The sequence below is a fragment of the Sinocyclocheilus grahami genome, unplaced genomic scaffold (assembly GCF_001515645.1).
Source record: "Sinocyclocheilus grahami isolate Dianchi unplaced genomic scaffold, SAMN03320097.WGS_v1.1 scaffold706.1, whole genome shotgun sequence".
Lineage (NCBI taxonomy): Eukaryota > Metazoa > Chordata > Actinopteri > Cypriniformes > Cyprinidae > Sinocyclocheilus > Sinocyclocheilus grahami.
Genome location: NW_015505885.1, coordinates 66,107 through 85,298, shown reverse-complemented (window position 1 = coordinate 85,298; position 19,192 = coordinate 66,107). Strand labels below are relative to the sequence as shown.

The 19,192-nt window shown below is 36.4% G+C and overlaps 1 protein-coding gene across 2 annotated transcripts in view; it reads left to right on the top strand.

The window, feature by feature from the left end:
- LOC107559937 (peroxisome proliferator-activated receptor gamma coactivator 1-alpha-like) overlaps nucleotides 1–16,005 on the top strand; it is a 43,751-nt gene extending 27,746 nt beyond the window's left edge. Inside the window, exons 8-13 of one of the 2 annotated variants that reach the window (XM_016243967.1) lie at nucleotides 2,269–3,301; nucleotides 4,401–4,493; nucleotides 5,279–5,399; nucleotides 6,685–6,806; nucleotides 11,773–11,924; nucleotides 14,993–16,005. In XM_016243967.1, coding sequence (XP_016099453.1) covers nucleotides 2,269–3,301; nucleotides 4,401–4,493; nucleotides 5,279–5,399; nucleotides 6,685–6,806; nucleotides 11,773–11,924; nucleotides 14,993–15,096 — 1,625 coding nt within the window. In that variant the 3' untranslated portion in view covers nucleotides 15,097–16,005. Of the gene's footprint in view, nucleotides 1–2,268; nucleotides 3,302–4,400; nucleotides 4,494–5,278; nucleotides 5,400–6,684; nucleotides 7,213–11,772; nucleotides 11,925–14,992 lie in introns of those variants that run through there. The other variant, XM_016243966.1, reaches the window with a different exon arrangement.
- Nucleotides 16,006–19,192: the final 3,187 nt, after the last annotated feature.

Here is a 19,192-nt window from a genome sequence, read left to right as displayed (position 1 = left end):
TCACACCACTGTATATATTGCACATTGGTGTTGACCCAAAGTAATTAAACTCACATGAAGTGTATGGCAGCTGGGGCTGAAACACAACTCTTCAGCAGTTCTCCCCTTTCTCACTTTCTTTCTCTCAGCATAAATCATGCAGGTAATTATTTCTGTATCCCCCATGCAGAGATTAATCATTCCAGGTCAATAAAAACAAAATGGCTGCCCTTTCCCTCTCACAATGTGTCTTGTTGAATGGGCCATTTGGTATTCACTTACTGCAAGGTAATTGCCCTCAGTGTACAGATTTGACTTAGCCTGAGGGTACAATGTAACTCTGTGTTTGTTGTTTTTGCTCAAATGTGGATTATGTCATAGCTGTTTAGTGAAGGTACACATTTTGAGGAATTGTATGACTTTTACTGGCTATTCGAGTTCTTGATTCCCTTTATTAAAGATGTGTGTTAGCGTCAAGATTTCAGAGTCATGTGATGTCACCTTTACAGCCTCTTATGCAAGGCTAAAGGGTTCATTTATCTCTGTATTTAATGCATGAGCTTGTGCCTACTAACCTGAGGCAAAATCCAGCACTGTTTAATGCAAAACCCAAGAAAGCTACACAATTTTTTGTTGCAGAGACCCTCTTTTCAGATTTGCAGTTGAGTGCTGAGGGAAAGTGCTTTGTTGAAACTCTCTGATGAGCATTAGATTACATTCTCCTATAATGTGTCTGCTGTCCTTTAGACTACATTAAGCCCTTCATACTTGTATGTCTTTACTGACGATCACACCAGATTAACTGATTACAAGTCACTGTAAAGCCAGATGCGACTCTGAAGTCATAAAATAAATTTCCGCTGGGGTTTGTGCCATCATGACAGCAGTGCGAGAATCCATTTTTAAGGTGCTGTTGAATTAGAAAATGCCCAGGCGTTTCACTGCAGAGCAAAACACCTTGACACCTGCGGAATAGCCAGCGCTATGAAAGTGCCAGATTTAATACCGTTCCCTAATCCCCATCTCTCTAATAGATTAACTTGAGCGGGGGTTCCTTTAATTATGGTATCAAATGACACCCAGGTCAGTCTGTGTTACGCTCCTTGCATCGCATTTTAAGATTACCACGGGGATCATTTCTGTAAGCTTGAAGTAATAATTCGTTCAGAGGTCCCTGCGTAATTCACACACTTCCAGAAACAGACGAGAGAACCCACCGGTATATGATTAGTGTTTGTATCTGTGCACATTCATCATGGCTGCCTTTAACTGAACAGTGCATATTTATGTAATGTAATTTATGTAATGTAATGTAATGTAAAGGCGATAATGGTCCTTGGTTTATGACCTTGCGTACATTGCATGCCCAGATGGTGTTTGATTGGTGCAGCAGAAGTTCCTTTGGCAGTGCATGCTTTCTTTTCACAGCTCATTGCATTGGCATAATGATAAATTTAGTCATGGCCACTGTTGTTTTGTATGCCGAATCAGGCTTGTGCTTTATGTTTAGTGATTTACGTAGACAGATGAAGAAAGAATAAGAGATATTCAGTAAAAGTGACATTCCTTTAACTAGTGGGTATTTTGTTTGAAATATCAGTTTCAGGATGTGGTCGTAAAAAGGATGTGGTCCTGAAAAATATTCAGAAAATGACTGTAGTTTGAAAATAAATGTATAGACAGGTTACTGTCGTAATGTGTGTTTGGATCAGGAAATCAGAAATCAGAGAGATGATGAAATAGAAAGAGAGAGGGAGAAGTAGAGGAAAATAAAGAGGAACTACCTCCGGTTGTTTGTACAAGTGCATTAGCCATGCCATAAAGCAGAACATCTCAAGACTTCCCATATAAATGCCATCTGTTGGCACATAAATCTGTCAAGACGGCTGGGGGTCCATGAGAAGAAAAGGTGGCAAAGATGAAGAGAATGATAACAGCTCCCGCGTCTCTGTGCATTCATCGTAGTCCCAGGAGTATGGCATTGATGCATTTGTCGAAAGCACCAGTGTCATTATAAGATCTGACTGTTTACTTTCTAATGAATTAGGATTGTTTTCGGTCTACAGGAAGTTTAATTGAGTAGCTCTGTCAGTATCACGGTGCAATCTGAGGTCACATTAATCTGTCAGGGTTGCAATAAAATGCGGATAAGGATTAGGTCTAAATGAAAGGGAATATTTTAATCAGGCTCAAGTGCTTGCATGTTCAATCACTTAGAGACAGACCAAGCACTGTTAAGGAACGAGAAGGATCTCATTTGGTAAATCTTTTGTCTCTTCTTCCCTCCAGGTCTGACACCACCTACCACGCCTCCTCACAAAGCCAGTCAAGAGAACCCTTTCAAAGTATCACTCAAAAACAAGCTGTCTTCATGCTCTCCCTCGGCCCTGACAAGCAAAAGGCCCAGGCTGAGCAATGGGGGTTCTTGCCCTCAGCCAAACAGTGGCTATATTCGGAAGGGCCCAGAGCAGACTGAGCTCTATGCCCAGTTGAGCAAGGCATCCTCCATAATGCACCTAGGGGGCTTGGAGGAGTCTCAGGGCAAGCGGCCTATGCCCCGCGTCTTTGGTGATCACGACTATTGCCAGTCTACAAGCACAAAACGAGACAGCACCACTACAGCTGCAGCAGTAACTGGGCCAATGGAGGGCCGGCATGTGGAATGTAAAGACTCGAACATGCTGGCCTCCTCTACTTCTGCATCATCGTTGTCTTCCACCTCCCCTTCGTCTTCCTTTCTGGCCAGGCAACTTCAGGGCCTTTCCCCCAAAGCTCAGGAGGCTTGTCCAGACATGGATGCTCACGGACAGGACCATGACTCCACTTCGGGCTCCAGAACGTCAGTGGATGGCAACTCTGCTGCCAGGAAACTACTTAGGGACCAGGAGATTCGGGAAGAGCTCAACAGGCACTTTGGAAAGCCTCAACAAGCCTTCTATAGCAGGATAGTGGGAGAGCAGCGGGGCATCCGGCCTCTAGAGGACAGTGACTCTGAGGTTGGGTACCTCAGTCTTCTCAATGATTACATACACCCGGGTCTGCCTGACTTTGAGGACCTGGAGGTAGGCCGGGAGTGCCTGCTCTACTTGGGGGAAGGTTCTCCACTCGAGCTGCTCCTCGAAGGGTCGCCCTCCAGCTCCCCTTCCAGCAGTTCATTCTCATGGAGCTCTGTCTCGCCTCCTTCCACTCAGCTCTCGCCACAGCACTTCCGCTGGCCACGCTCTATCTCCCGCTCCCGTTCCTCATCTCACCACAGATGCAGATCCCTCTCCAGGTCTCCATACTCCTGCTCCGAGTCTCCCGACAGCCGTTCTCCCTCTTGGTAAGTTCTGGTGTGAGCATTCAGCCTGTCTCAGAAACATGTTTACCTAGTGATCTTTTTGAACACAAATCCACGTGTCTCAGCAGGAGGGGCTGTAAAGAAGGTAAACATCTTTCTGTGGCAGTCATTGTGATGAAGCGTGAGTCTGGGTCTCGCAGCATGGCCACTGAAGTCGTTACGGCAGATTTTGCACAACTAGAGAAAAATTACATATAATAGACAGTAAACGCTGGCTTTGAGAGACACAAGATAAAATGAGCTTGGAAGATAAACAGTGTCTTAGGTGGTAAATTGCTTATCTGCATACTTGCTGTTACACCAAATGAACCATTTCAAACCTGAGTTCAGACATTCACTCACCATTATAGCAATACTTTTTATATCTTGCAGAAACACCTTCAGAGGCATTTAGAAGTTTTTCATCTCTCATCATTCGCAAACAGTGCAGATCACAAATAGAGTCCAGCAGAGTCATTTCTTTTGCAAATAAGCGTGTCACTTGAGAAACTTGAGAGGCTTATGGAAGTTTCACATCGTTTCCTCAATGGACCTTCATCCCTTTAGCTTGAATTTTAGATTAATTTCTCTCCAGCACTCTTTGATGGGGCTCTGTTGTTTTTAGTAGCAGCTGTTGTTTTGCTCAACAGTGTTGCCCGCTCCATCCCCACGAGATGATAGAAATGCCCAGTGAGTGAAGTCCTGGACAATTTAAAACAGGTCATCCAGATAGCATGTCAGAAAGAAAAGTATTTACAGTGTCTTCTTTTGAGATACATAGTGATTGTACTGATAAAGGAGACTCTGTACTGAAATTCAGAAGATTTCTCCGGTTTTATACCCCCTTTTAATATCAAGTGACATTGTTACTGTCCATGCTTACAAACATCTAACTATTCACCTATACGTCTGAATTTAGTCACATCAGCACTTTATATTTCATGTTTTACCCTCAATTTCACTTTTTTAGCTTATGCCTTTTATTTAAGTTATACGTACATTTCAGTTCCCTGTGATCCTTTAGAAGTAAAGACAATGTTCAGTGTTCAGTCTTGGTTTTACATTGTTCTAAGACTTTTGTTGTCTTTCTGCTTCTACCCAGGTCTCCTCACAATATAGACAATAGCACTTTTATTCCCAGGATTTATAGAAGCCCTCAGTCCCAGGCTCATTCTATTTTTGGTCGGAGACCCAGGTAAGTACTTGCGCATGGCAAATACTTATCCATTTGTTACTCTTTAATATACTGTGTATGTATCATGTGACACTTACATTAGAAAAATTTATATATGCTGATATTATAGACCCGTACATTAGACAGACTTAAATAAGTACTGCAAGATAATGTACTGTGTCTGCAATACTTTCAGAGTCTGTCCTTATGCAAAGGAAGCAAGTCACTTGCTGACTCTGTCTAATTGATATGATGAGTTATGATGATACATCATTTCAAGGCCTTAACTTTTCAAACTTTTACAATAAAGCTTTCGTTGGCAAGAGCAGCTTGCATTAGGGACCCACTACCTCCTAGCTACACCTTTTCCCTGATGGCGCTTTAGTCCGCTCATTTTGTGCTTTTACACCATGTTGCCTCTATTGCAAATGACTGTAGAAAAAAAGTTGCACTTTTTGGACATAAAGTTCAAACTAAGCAAAAAGTAATTGCATGTGAAGTTGTGCTGACAGACACAGCTGCCAAATTTCTGCCGTATTCCCTTAAGAGTCCCGCCATTGGGAGCTGTAACCTTTTGCGATGTAGTGAGACATCTTATTAATGTGTTTGTTTGTCTTCCACTCTTTTGGAGACACTATTACTGGGGACTTTTTCTCAGAGTATCTCAAAGTATTTGAGAAGCAGGAGACTTAAACAAGTATCTTGGATAAACAATTCAGATATTAAAGATAATCTATTTTTTATTTCTTAAAGTTCTGTGTTTAGACAGAAGTTGATATGATTTTGTATTTATTTTTTAACTGCAGGTATGACAGCTATGAGGAATACCAGCATGTGCATCTGAAGCGGGAAGAGTACCGACGCGACTATGAGAAACGGGAATGTGAGAGGGCCGAGCAGAGGGAGAAAAAACTTCAAAAAGCAATAGTAAGTGCACTCACCTAAGTACTTTATTTAGTTACTGGATGATTCTTCAATTATGGACACATTTATATCCCTGGGGTTGTTTTTTAGTAAAACGTACATGTTCAAACTACAAATAGAGCCGCTGGTTTGTTATAGAAAGGGCATATACAACTTAATTGGTAACTTTTCCTCTGCTTTCATAATTTACTTTTGATACTTGTCAAATGCCTTTTATGTTTAGATTTCATGACCCAGACTTTCAATCAAAAAAATGTTTGGTAACACTTTAGATTAGGGAACACATATTCAAGATCAGAGTTTTCCCTCGATAAACTCATCATTTGCTGCTTATTGTTAGAAAGTAAGGTAGTTGTTGTAGTAGTTATGTTTAGGTATGGGGCAGAGTTAAGGGATCTATATGGTCTTGCAGAATACTTATAACCAACATCTAATATGTTATTAATATGCATGCTAATAAGAAACTAATTAATAGTGAGTAGTGCCCCCTAGTCTAAAGTGGTACCAAATATTAATTTAAAAATATTGATAGATTTTTTTAGATTAAAACATAATAATCTGAATAGCAGTTAAAAGAAATAACTAATAAAATAACTAGTAACCGTGCATTTCCAAGCTGTAATTTTGTCAAATTATCCGAAAAATATTCTGCTATTTCCATCCCTGTATGAGATTAATCAGAAATGGAAATGACACTGGGTTGAAAAAGTTTCAGAACAAAATGACAGATTTTTAATTTTTTTTAAATGTCTGTCCACTGTATGGATATTATTAGTAGACAATTTGGTTGAAAAAGCAAAAACAAAAATATCAAGATATATATTGAATTTATGTCAAGACTGAAAAATATTGAGATTATTTTTTTTTTCAGCTGTATCACCCAGCTCTAGTTGTAAACAGAGTAGACGATAAAAGATTGATGAAAGTTATCAACTTGCAAGTATAAGAAATTCTGCACATACTGTATAAGAGATTTGGACTCCATTTCTCAATCCAAAACACGTCTGCAGCATTTATAAATACCATCACTTTCAGTTTAGTTTGTTCTTATCCACTCACACACATACACACAGACACAGACACACACACACAAAACAGAGTGAAAAAGATAAAGGAGAGTCCTCCAGCCATTTCCTCCAGACTGTTCTTGGCTTTCCCACAGTGGTGGATGTTAATTACAGTCATGGGGTGAGGTTGAGAGAAGTCAAGGAGAGGGGGAAGAGGGAAAAAATAAAGCAGAAGCACTATGTTAGACTAATCTCTTCTTGCTCGTTCCCTTTATGACCAGGAGGAGAGGCGAGTGGTGTATGTGGGACGTCTTCGCACCAACAGCACACGCACTGAGCTCAAATGCCGCTTTGAAGTCTTCGGTGAGATTGAGGAGTGCACAGTCAACTTGAGACATGACGGGTAAGACCGTGGGCCTGCCTTTGTGTGTTTTTCTGGATTGTGTGCGTGTCGAATGGTTAAAGGGAGTCAATATTGTCCTTCAGCATAAAAGGAATCTTCTAAATCTAGTTAATGATGTACTTGTGGCCATTGGATGGTGATTAGTAAAGCAGACTTCACTGCTTCCCATTGCACATGCAAGTTTGTGTTTGAGTACAAATAGAATTATGCTATAACAGAAAGCGAGAAGTCACATATTTAGGGCTACATTTAATATCAGTTTGTGCCATTGCAAACCCTTTCTTGGCGTAAAAAAAAATAAATAAACAAATACTGCCAGGATTTACTAAAGACGCACACGGAAACATTCGTGATAAAAAGGCATGGATGCAGCTTTTTTTTGCGGCTGACCTTATTGCATATGGATTTGTAGGAGTTTCCCTTTTAGATGCAACATTTTTCTATTTTTGGTAATCAATTTACTGGTAATTATACTATTATTTAATGCTCCAAAAATTATTTTTGAACCCATATTGCTAGTTAGTAGATTACATCATGAGCTCTATAGATTCCGTTGGTCATTATGGAAATTAACTGACTGTGTCTGTGTTCTTAACCCTCTGGTGCTGTTCGGTCATTTTTTACAGAGATTTTTTTTAAATTTTTTTAAAGTCAGAATGGTACAAAACTTGGTTAAAGGTTTTGGCACTTGCTATGTGAAAAAAATAAATAAAAATCATGGACATGATTAGAAAGGAATAAATGGTCAAAATTGACCACTTTGGAAATGAATGGGAAGCGAATTTCATCTAGTGGAAACGTTTGGTACTGCGCCCAAACAACATTTTACTGAGATATCAAACTTAAATTTGGAACAAAACTTGATTAGATTCATGGCTTTGATTTTCATACAGTTTTAGAGTAAAAAATAAGTTGTGGCTAAAATTGATGATAAACGCACACCTGATACTGCACATCAGTTGATTTCTGTTTTAATGCTATGTGCTGCTTGGCACACCTTGCATTTAGGCGTTTGATCTATATTATTTGGAAAAAAATAACTATTAAAAAAGAACTAATTATTATTATTATTATTATTATAAATACATGTTTGTACATAACATTGCTGTAGCTCAGTGACAATTTTAGGATTGTCCTATAATTCATCCATGTTGCAGACGTAAAATAAGCAACATCCTGAAAATCAAAATTATTGTAACACACTTTTTATTTCCTAAGTTTCAGTTACATATTATAGTTCTGCCCAACTTTGTCGTGCACTACACCAGATGCATCTGTCTTAAACATAAAAATGTTTAGAAATAAAAATTGAGTTGGTACTCAACTCAGAAATCTGATTCAATGTTTTATCATCGCTCAGAAATGTTGACAGCATTTTTCATAAATTAATATACTTTAGTATGTAATAATGATTAATCTGATCAAATATATGATGATTTAGATAGAAATGATTAGATATTTTAAATAATTTAATAAAATAAAAATAATTAGTTTGAATTTTGTTCACTTACATGACATATATAATAAAAAAATAATGGAAAACATTATCAGCCTTTATTATTTTTAACTATTTATTTATTTAATTGTTTATGTATTATTAATATTTTTTTTTATATGCTTGGCAATGGTGCTGTTTGGTTGAAAAAGCAAAAACAAAAATATCAAGATATATATTGAATTTATGTCAAGACTGAAAAATATTGAGATTATTTTTTTTTTCAGCTGTATCACCCAGCTCTAGTTGTAAACAGAGTAGACGATAAAAGATTGATGAAAGTTATCAACTTGCAAGTATAAGAAATTCTGCACATACTGTATAAGAGATTTGGACTCCATTTCTCAATCCAAAACACGTCTGCAGCATTTATAAATACCATCACTTTCAGTTTAGTTTGTTCTTATCCACTCACACACATACACACAGACACAGACACACACACACAAAACAGAGTGAAAAGATAAAGGAGAGTCCTCCAGCCATTTCCTCCAGACTGTTCTTGGCTTTCCCACAGTGGTGGATGTTAATTACAGTCATGGGGTGAGGTTGAGAGAAGTCAAGGAGAGGGGGAAGAGGGAAAAAATAAAGCAGAAGCACTATGTTAGACTAATCTCTTCTTGCTCGTTCCCTTTATGACCAGGAGGAGAGGCGAGTGGTGTATGTGGGACGTCTTCGCACCAACAGCACACGCACTGAGCTCAAATGCCGCTTTGAAGTCTTCGGTGAGATTGAGGAGTGCACAGTCAACTTGAGACATGACGGGTAAGACCGTGGGCCTGCCTTTGTGTGTTTTTCTGGATTGTGTGCGTGTCGAATGGTTAAAGGGAGTCAATATTGTCCTTCAGCATAAAAGGAATCTTCTAAATCTAGTTAATGATGTACTTGTGGCCATTGGATGGTGATTAGTAAAGCAGACTTCACTGCTTCCCATTGCACATGCAAGTTTGTGTTTGAGTACAAATAGAATTATGCTATAACAGAAAGCGAGAAGTCACATATTTAGGGCTACATTTAATATCAGTTTGTGCCATTGCAAACCCTTTCTTGGCGTAAAAAAAAATAAATAAACAAATACTGCCAGGATTTACTAAAGACGCACACGGAAACATTCGTGATAAAAAGGCATGGATGCAGCTTTTTTTTGCGGCTGACCTTATTGCATATGGATTTGTAGGAGTTTCCCTTTTAGATGCAACATTTTTCTATTTTTGGTAATCAATTTACTGGTAATTATACTATTATTTAATGCTCCAAAAATTATTTTTGAACCCATATTGCTAGTTAGTAGATTACATCATGAGCTCTATAGATTCCGTTGGTCATTATGGAAATTAACTGACTGTGTCTGTGTTCTTAACCCTCTGGTGCTGTTCGGTCATTTTTTACAGAGATTTTTTTTAAATTTTTTTAAAGTCAGAATGGTACAAAACTTGGTTAAAGGTTTTGGCACTTGCTATGTGAAAAAAATAAATAAAAATCATGGACATGATTAGAAAGGAATAAATGGTCAAAATTGACCACTTTGGAAATGAATGGGAAGCGAATTTCATCTAGTGGAAACGTTTGGTACTGCGCCCAAACAACATTTTACTGAGATATCAAACTTAAATTTGGAACAAAACTTGATTAGATTCATGGCTTTGATTTTCATACAGTTTTAGAGTAAAAAATAAGTAACGAACCCGCACATTATCAATACTTGCTAATTCTTCAACTTTATTAAATGCAACGTTTCGGTCCACTGACCTTCATCAGGCAAATGTGAACCGAAACGTTGTGTTTAATAAAGTTTAAGAATTAGCAAGTATTGATAGTGTGCAGGTTCGTTACTTATTTTTTATTCAACTTTTTGTTTGATTTTTGTTCCCATGCAACTATCGTCGTTTCAGGTGTGCTGAGTTTACGTTGATTGAGTATACAGTTTTAGAGTAAAAATAATATTTAGCAAAATATATATTTCATGTTAAATTTATATATTTTTTTTATAATAATAAACTTAAACTTCTATAACTTGTTTTTTAAGTTTCACTTTTTTTCACTTCAGCAATAATCTGCCATCAAGTGTCTTCTTTAAAAAGAGACCAAACTCTAAAGAATTCAAGATTCACAACAGTTTAAGTTGGAAATTTCATTTTCAGGTCTATGCTCAGAAAGTGGTAAACAGGTAATAAAAGGATCATAACTATTCTATAAATATAACTCAGTACCATGAAATCCCCTAAATATACAAAATGTAATATACAGTATATATATATATATATGAAGAGTTCATTTGCAAAAGCTGATAAACGCCACTTTCACAAAAAATGAGCTGATTGCCGTGCATTAGTCTGCACATATAGCGCAATCTGAACCTTAAACACGTTTTGTCAAAAAAGATGGTTTTGTCCACTTTCAAGGCATCGCGAGTTCACGTTTTACTGCAGAAGCTGACAAGTGCCATTGTTGTTTTTGAACAGAAGCCGATAAGTCTATTTTTGCAAATCAGCGCGCTGTATTCAGATCAGGTGACAAGGCTACTTTCACTTTGAAAAGACGTGCTAGCTGAGAGGAGTTTCGTCAAAGCGGACTAAAAGTGATCGAGGATGGATCATTTCGACGAAATCTGCTTTTGCCAAAAAAAAAAAAAAACTTATGTTGGAGTTATCTGCTTTTGCTATAAAACAAACTTTTAATATGTAAGCGAACATACTTTAAATTAACTTTAATTTTGTAAATTACTTGTATTTGTTAAAGTTATTATTACTTAATCAAAACAACCCAACTGCAGTTTGATTGATATTACTTGGAATGCACAATAAAAAAAACGAGGTATCGGTTTTTGCAAATGAGCACTTCATATACAGTGTTGGGGAAAGTTACTTTTAAAAGTAATGCATTACAATATTGCATTACTCCATAAAAAATAACTAATTACGTTACTTAGTTACTTTTTTATGGAAAGTAATGTGTTACTTTACTTTTGCGCTACTTTTTAAATCTGGACAGGGCTTGCTTGTTTGTTTTTAAAATAAAAAATATATATTTTTGGCAAATATAAAAGCCTTTTCACACCAAAAGTGAAATGAATAAGCCTCAGGCTGAAGGGAAAGTAAATGTACGTCCGTACAGTAGAATGCAGAAGAAGACATTTCAACACACTTCAGCAATAAAAAAAGACACAAATGTTTGTCTAGAGTAATTTGTGCTTATTAGTACGGTAGTACTGCCATTTCTGACCACCATGTTAGAAGCTTCAGAGGGTTAATTTGCACATTGTCAGTAGATCAGTAGATCACCCGGAAAACTTTCCACTCCCATCTGTGCTTTTATGGGACTGCAATATCACACTAATTTGTCCTGTTTAGTAAATATGGCCCTTACTAATTACAATTTTGCATTTATATATTTTGAATGGCAGCTGAAAGAAGCACACATAGTTCCTGTACTCTCTTCGACTGACACTACATTTTCTATTTGTCAACCCAGGGATAACTTTGGCTTCATCACCTACCGCTACACTTGTGATGCGCTCGCTGCCCTTGAGAATGGGCACACCTTGCGCAGGTCGAATGAGCCTCACTTTGAGCTCTGCCTTGGTGGACAAAAGCAGTACAGTAAATCGAATTACACAGACTTAGGTAAGTACACAGGCTGGCTGCATTTCTACACAACTGCCTAGAGACACAACAGATAAAAAAACAATACCTTAATACAGAATGAAAAACTGCTAGGAAAGCAGATTGAGTTTTGACGCATTGTGGGAATTCTCTATATAGTATTTCTGCTTTACCCATGTACATGCATTGGTGCTCTGGATGGTTTATGTGAGATGTGAAAACAGTAATAAACTGAAATAAAATAAAATATAAATATTAGACTGTTTTGGTTAATTGCAAAGCTAAAATAAAATTTATTTTAATATATAATATAAATCATTTTAAGATGAAGTACTAAAATGACCAAACCTAAAACTGAAATAAAAATAAATCTAAATTTAAATCTAATAAAAACAACAGAAGCACATAAAATTACTAAAATTAAAATTAAAACCGACAATGAAAAAGTTAATTCAAAATATTAATAATCTTCTTAATAGTACAAAATAATACTAAAACAACAGATGTATTTATTCCTTTCACAGTGATCCCATCACCCTCTTCCCCAAAGGCTTTTAGACACCAAAGCTTTCATTTTAAATGCACCAAGCCCTCTGTCCAGGATTACCAAGGTACAAATCTAGATCTGATTGATGGATCTGTGAGTGACAAATTCTTCAGTAAAATGTTATGGGGCTTTTTTCTACCCATGATACCTGTGATAGGGTTGTGGCAGTAATAGGCATCATCTCCACCCAAAGGGGAAAAGTGTATTTTGGGGGAAGGGATGAGATAAGAGGCAAAGGAATTGAATCCTGGGGGCAGCGCCTTTACATGTTAGGGAAGGGAAGATGCAGCAACATGCAGCATGAGATTATTACTTCCTGTTATAACAGGAAAAATGGGATGCTGGGGAATGGCATGCACTTCAATGTTTAGTCAATGCTCTACTTCTGCGAAATGTGAGGTCAGGGACGTGTAATACTCAGGACGTTGGGATGATCCATCTCAGTGGCGTTGATGGTGCTGCAGGTCAATGGAAAGGAACAAGAGCACTTTTGCTCAAATAATGAGGACATTAGCGTTCATTTCAAAAGCACGGGGTAAGGCCAAAGGTATTCAGATTGTGGACATAATACGCTCTCCAAAGGTGAGCGCGGAAGCTTTGGTTAAGGGCCATATAGCAGAGTCATTGTATTTGGGAATCTATCCCAGCTTCAGGCCGGATAAATGGCTTGACCTTCATTTTCTTGAGGCCTTTCGCTATACGCTGGGTTTTACAGTGAGTGTAGGCTGAAACACAGCAATAGGTTCAGATGAAGAGGGAATGGCGGGAAAAAGAGGCAAGTGACTAGAATAATGCCACGCCACAGCGACCTCAGAACCTTCTTCTCAATCATCTGCTTTTCTCTTCATCTTTCCTCCTTGTTTTCCGAGACACCGTCCATTAGTTCTAAGTAGAGCGCAGGGGCATTTTTCATCTTTCAAGGTGCACGGCATGACACCGTTCTCCCCTTAGCCGTAGTATTAGAACGACTGGCATCTCCTGCATGCCACGGTCATTCCCATTTCTCACGCGCTCCGACTGCGCCGCTGTGCATGTGGGGCACCATTTGTGAAGCTGTCTGCCACTAGAGATAAGACAGCCGTATTTGTTATCCTGGATTCGAATCAAACTGTATGTTTAATGATCATTGGGTTCTCATGTTCGGGAAGTTGCTCCTGAGTGTTTAATAGGTGTTCAAGACAGTGGAGAGGTGTATTACTGCAGAGGTTGAAACGGAGGGCTAGGAGACTGATTTGTTGGGTTTTAAAGGATGACCTCTACATTTTAGAGTAAAATATATAATGTTGTATAATACTGACACAGTGACAAAATCTTTTAAAAGTTTTAGTTTCAAACACATATGCCAAGTTTTTTTTTAGAGATGTGCTCATGTTGGTTTCATATTGAACAACATTTAAACCTAAAAAGTTTACATTTTAAAATATTCTTCTTTACATCTTGAATTCATGTATTTCATCAAAATAAAACCAAAATTATTTTTACAAATATAATAAATTATTTGTTTATAAATATCATGTTTTTTTTTTATTTACAAAAAAAAAATATTTACTTGACAGCTTTATCACCCTGACATTTTTGTCTCAAAATATCAAAATGAATTTTAATCCAGAATTTAAAAAAACCTGCTCATCATACAGTAGAAGATGTGTATTTAAGTCATTGTATGTATGAGTTGCAGTTTAATGCATGTTAAAACCTAATATTAAGTATTTTTGGTATTATCAAACAATGTCCAAGCTCTATGGAAGCCCATGTCTGCCACATATATAAAACATGCTTTGGTAAATCATAGTTATGACATAAAACAATTATGAGACACTACGTCAACATAATGCAATAAAAATAATTGAAATAGTCAACTATGAGATAAAAAGTAAAGATTCTGGCATAAAAAGTCTAAATTATGAGACAAGAATTGTAATACAAATATTACATAAAAGTCTAAATTTACAAAAAGAAAATTGAAATAATCTAAACTGACAAAATGTCATAATTATGAGATAAATTGAGATTATGACATGCTAAATCATAATTATGCATTGTGCATCATAATAAATGCATTTAATTCTTACATAAAGAGTTTGAATTATGAGATAATAATGCATAATTTACATAAGTCAAAATTGACAAGTAAATTATGAGAAAGGAATTATGAGAAGTCTAAAATGACAAAGAAAAATTAATTTTGAGTTAAGTCAAGATTGACGCACTAATAATGAGATAAGATGAGTCAAAATTATGAGATAAAAAGGCATAATTATGACAGAAAGTTGAAATTTACATTAATACAATAATGAGATAAAAAGTTGACATTCTGACATAAAATCGAGATTATGAGATAATGTATAATCGTGACGTGACGTCATAATTCGGACTTGTTTTATCTCATAATTAAATTACCAAAGCAAGTTTTGTCATGCATGTGGCAGGAACAGGCTTCCATACAAAGCAGCTCTTGCAAAACACACAATAGCACCTTTTAAAATGAGGCCAGCGTCCCTGATTTCCACAGATGTTCAAATGTGCCATTTCCTTCCTCCAGATTCCCATTCTGATGACTTTGATCCAGCCTCCACTAAAAGCAAGTACGACTCCATGGATTTTGACAGCTTGTTGCGAGAGGCCCAGTATAGCCTGAGAAGGTAATGAGCTGCACCGCTGCACCGGCTGGCTGCAAAGAGAGGGATTCGCAATACCTCACTGTTCTTTCTGTTCTTTTGAATACAAGACTACAAGACGTTTTACACTTTATCTAAGTGAAAAGAGTATATGTGGAACAAAAAAGCTCTACGTTTATGAAGGGATATATATGTATATCTGCAAGCAAAGTTTACATGAACCTAGCTGCTGCAACGCTGGGGAGAGACTTTACCTGTGGGAATAGCCAGTGAAGTAGCGGACACTACTTTAGTGGACTACACAGATCCGTGTGCCGCGTGAGACTCTAGAAGAGACATGGATCTTCGTCAGAGTTCGCTCCACACGCCGCATCACCCTCGGCACTTTTGAGAGGTGAAAGCGCAGCTCGTTCGGTCTGTTTTTATTGTTTGGAGTTTATTTTTGTGGGCTTTCTCTGTTCCTTTTTTTAATCTGGTGTTTGGATGTGGTGTTACACTGTTGAGAAGGGTTTGGTTTGGGGAAAATCTCTCGGAAGGTGACGTTGTCTACATTTATCGCCTATATACAAAACGAATATTTTCATTTGATGTGCATATCAGCGTTCTTTGTTTGTTACAGCTATGCACTGTAAAATGCAGCCTTTTTAAGATTACGTTTCTTAATCGAGAATGTTGATCTGTAGTCATTACGATGATGTATAACATACATGGCGTTTAGATGACGTGATTTGATTGTAAAAATACGTATGGAGATTTATCACTCTTTTTTGGGGTAGCATGCAACAATTTTTGTCTCTGTTTTTCTTTTTTTATTTCATTTCAAAACTCCATGTGAAGTTTCATCTGATTTTGGAGTTAATAACTCAGTGTTTTCCGTATATACATGCAGTGTGTAAGATATCGTTTATGTTCACTATTGTGTAAAAAAAAAGATAAGCCCCAAGATATTTTTTTATCCTTTATGTGTAATCAAGAGGTTTTATTTAATTTCTCTGTGCACACGAATCATTGTTATTGTTCCTGTTTGATAATACACTTTCACAAAGAGATAATTACTCTTTTAACACAGAATTACTCGTGCTTATTTATGTATTTATCTCAGTATTCTAATCTAAATATTTATGGCAGCCATCTCACGTGATGCGCCTTACAAATTTTGCTATTTATATTATTTGTTATTCAACAATCACTGGAAAAGATGTAAATTTAAAAGTTCTAAGAAATATCGTTTTTATATATGCCTTCAGAGATATGAAAAAACATATTGTATAGGCAGTATGAGATACCAAGTCAAAATTCTGAAATTAAAAGACATTAAGTCAATTATGAGATAAAAAGCCAAGATTGACAAAAATAAAATGATTAGACTAAATTGACTAAATTTCATAATTATGAGATAAGTCGAGATTATGAGATACTAAATCATAAATATGAGACAATGACCGTCTAAATAATGACATAAAATGCATAATTGACAAAAAATATACATTTATTGTCTAAATTGACAAAATGTCATGATTATGAGATGATTCGAGATTATGAAATACAAAATAATAATTATGAGATAAAAAGTTGAAATTATGACAGTCTAAATTTTGAGATAAATATTCTAAATTTAGTCTAAATTTCTAAAAAAAAAAAAAAAAAAGTCTAATTGTATTTATTTAATTCTGGCATAAAAAGTGTAAATTATGAGATAAAAATAAGTCGAAACTGACAAGTAAATTATGAGACAAAAAGTCTAAACTGACAAAATGTCAGTTATGCTATAAATCAAGATTATGACATACTGAAAGATAAGTTGCAATTATGAGTCAAAATGACAAAAAAAATTGAAATTGACTAATTCAGTGAGATAAAAAGTCAAGATTTATAAAAAGCAAAATTATGAGATAGTGTAACTGTGACATTAAGAGTCGTCATTATAACGCGAGTCAAAATGATCTCATAATTATAACTTTTGATCACATAATTGTTTTTTATGCATGTGGCAGAAACAGGCTTCCATACAAAGCAGCTCTTGCAAAATGAGTAACACACAGTAGCACCTTTTAAAATGAGGCCAGAGTCCCTGATTTCCACAGATGTTCAAATGTGCCATTTCCTTCCTCCAGATTCCCATTCTGATGACTTTGATCCAGCCTCCACTAAAAGCAAGTACGACTCCATGGATTTTGACAGCTTGTTGCGAGAGGCCCAGTATAGCCTGAGAAGGTAATGAGCTGCACCGCTGCACCGGCTGGCTGCAAAGAGAGGGATTCGCAATACCTCACTGTTCTTTCTGTTCTTTTGAATACAAGACTACAAGACGTTTTACACTTTATCTAAGTGAAAAGAGTATATGTGGAACAAAAAAGCTCTACGTTTATGAAGGGATATATATGTATATCTGCAAGCAAAGTTTACATGAACCTAGCTGCTGCAACGCTGGGGAGAGACTTTACCTGTGGGAATAGCCAGTGAAGTAGCGGACACTACTTTAGTGGACTACACAGATCCGTGTGCCGCGTGAGACTCTAGAAGAGACATGGATCTTCGTCAGAGTTCGCTCCACACGCCGCATCACCCTCGGCACTTTTGAGAGGTGAAAGCGCAGCTCGTTCGGGCTGTTTTTATTGTTTGGAGTTTATTTTTGTGGGCTTTCTCTGTTCCTTTTTTTAATCTGGTGTTTGGATGTGGTGTTACACTGTTGAGAAGGGTTTGGTTTGGGGAAAATCTCTCGGAAGGTGACGTTGTCTACATTTATCGCCTATATACAAAACGAATATTTTCATTTGATGTGCATATCAGCGTTCTTTGTTTGTTACAGCTATGCACTGTAAAATGCAGCCTTTTTAAGATTACTTTTCTTAATCGAGAATGTTGATCTGTAGTCATTACGATGATGTATAACATACATGGCGTTTAGATGACGTGATTTGATTGTAAAAATACGTATGGAGATTTATCACTCTTTTTTGGGGTAGCATGCAACAATTTTTGTCTCTGTTTTTCTTTTTTTTCTTTTTTTATTTCATTTCAAAACTCCAAGTGAAGTTTCATCTGATTTTGGATAAATCAATAACTCAGTGTTTTCCGTATATACATGCAGTGTGTAAGATATCGTTTATGTTCACTATTGTGTAAAAAAAAAAAGATAAGCCCCAAGATATTTTTTTATCCTTTATGTCTAATCAAGAGGTTTTATTTAATTTCTCTGTGCACACGAATCATTGTTATTGTTCCTGTTTGATAATACACTTTCACAAAGAGATAATTACTCTTTTAACACAGAATTACTCGTGCTTATTTATGTATTTATCTCAGTATTCTAATCTAAATATTTATGGCAGCCATCTCACGTGATGCGCCTTACAAATTTTGCTATTTATATTATTTGTTATTCAACAATCACTGGAAAAGATGTAAATTTAAAAGTTCTAAGAAATATCGTTTTTATATATGCCTTCAGAGATATGAAAAAACATATTGTATAGGCTCATGATGAATTTTGCTGCTCCAAACTTGTTTTTCTAGCTCTAAAACACTTCCGTCCCCCTTTTTCATCTCTTTTTTTATTACATGAAGCAATAAAATAATTTTGCAGGTATTTTGTTGTACCACAGAAAATCTGTCTTTGCTCCACACTGTTGATTATGTGAATGCCAAACTAAAGTTTACAATTTTCTTTCCTGATTTTTTTTAAAGATTTAAAAAAAAAAGATGTATTTGATGTAAAAAATAATATATATGATGATGCTAATCTTGTCATTACTCACAATAACTCAAAAATAATGAAAAGTAATAATGGAATATGAAAATGTGAATTAAAAAATGCTAATAATAATAAAGCAATAAATTATTTTTCAAAGCTGTATTTTAGCTCATGTTGTTGTATGGTTTTAGACATGACATATTACCCAGACTCTGTTTATTCCAGTGCCTAAGACCAGTGTTGGGGGGAACGCATTACAAGTAACGCGAGTCACGTAATCAGATTACTTTTTTCAAGTAACTAGTAAAGTAACGCTTCAAGTTACTTTTTCAAATAAGTAACGCCAGTTACTTTTTTTTCCCCATTTATTGATTGAAAGCTCTCCTGTGCCCATGTTGAGAGAAATCGGGAGTAAGATGTTACTTTAGTT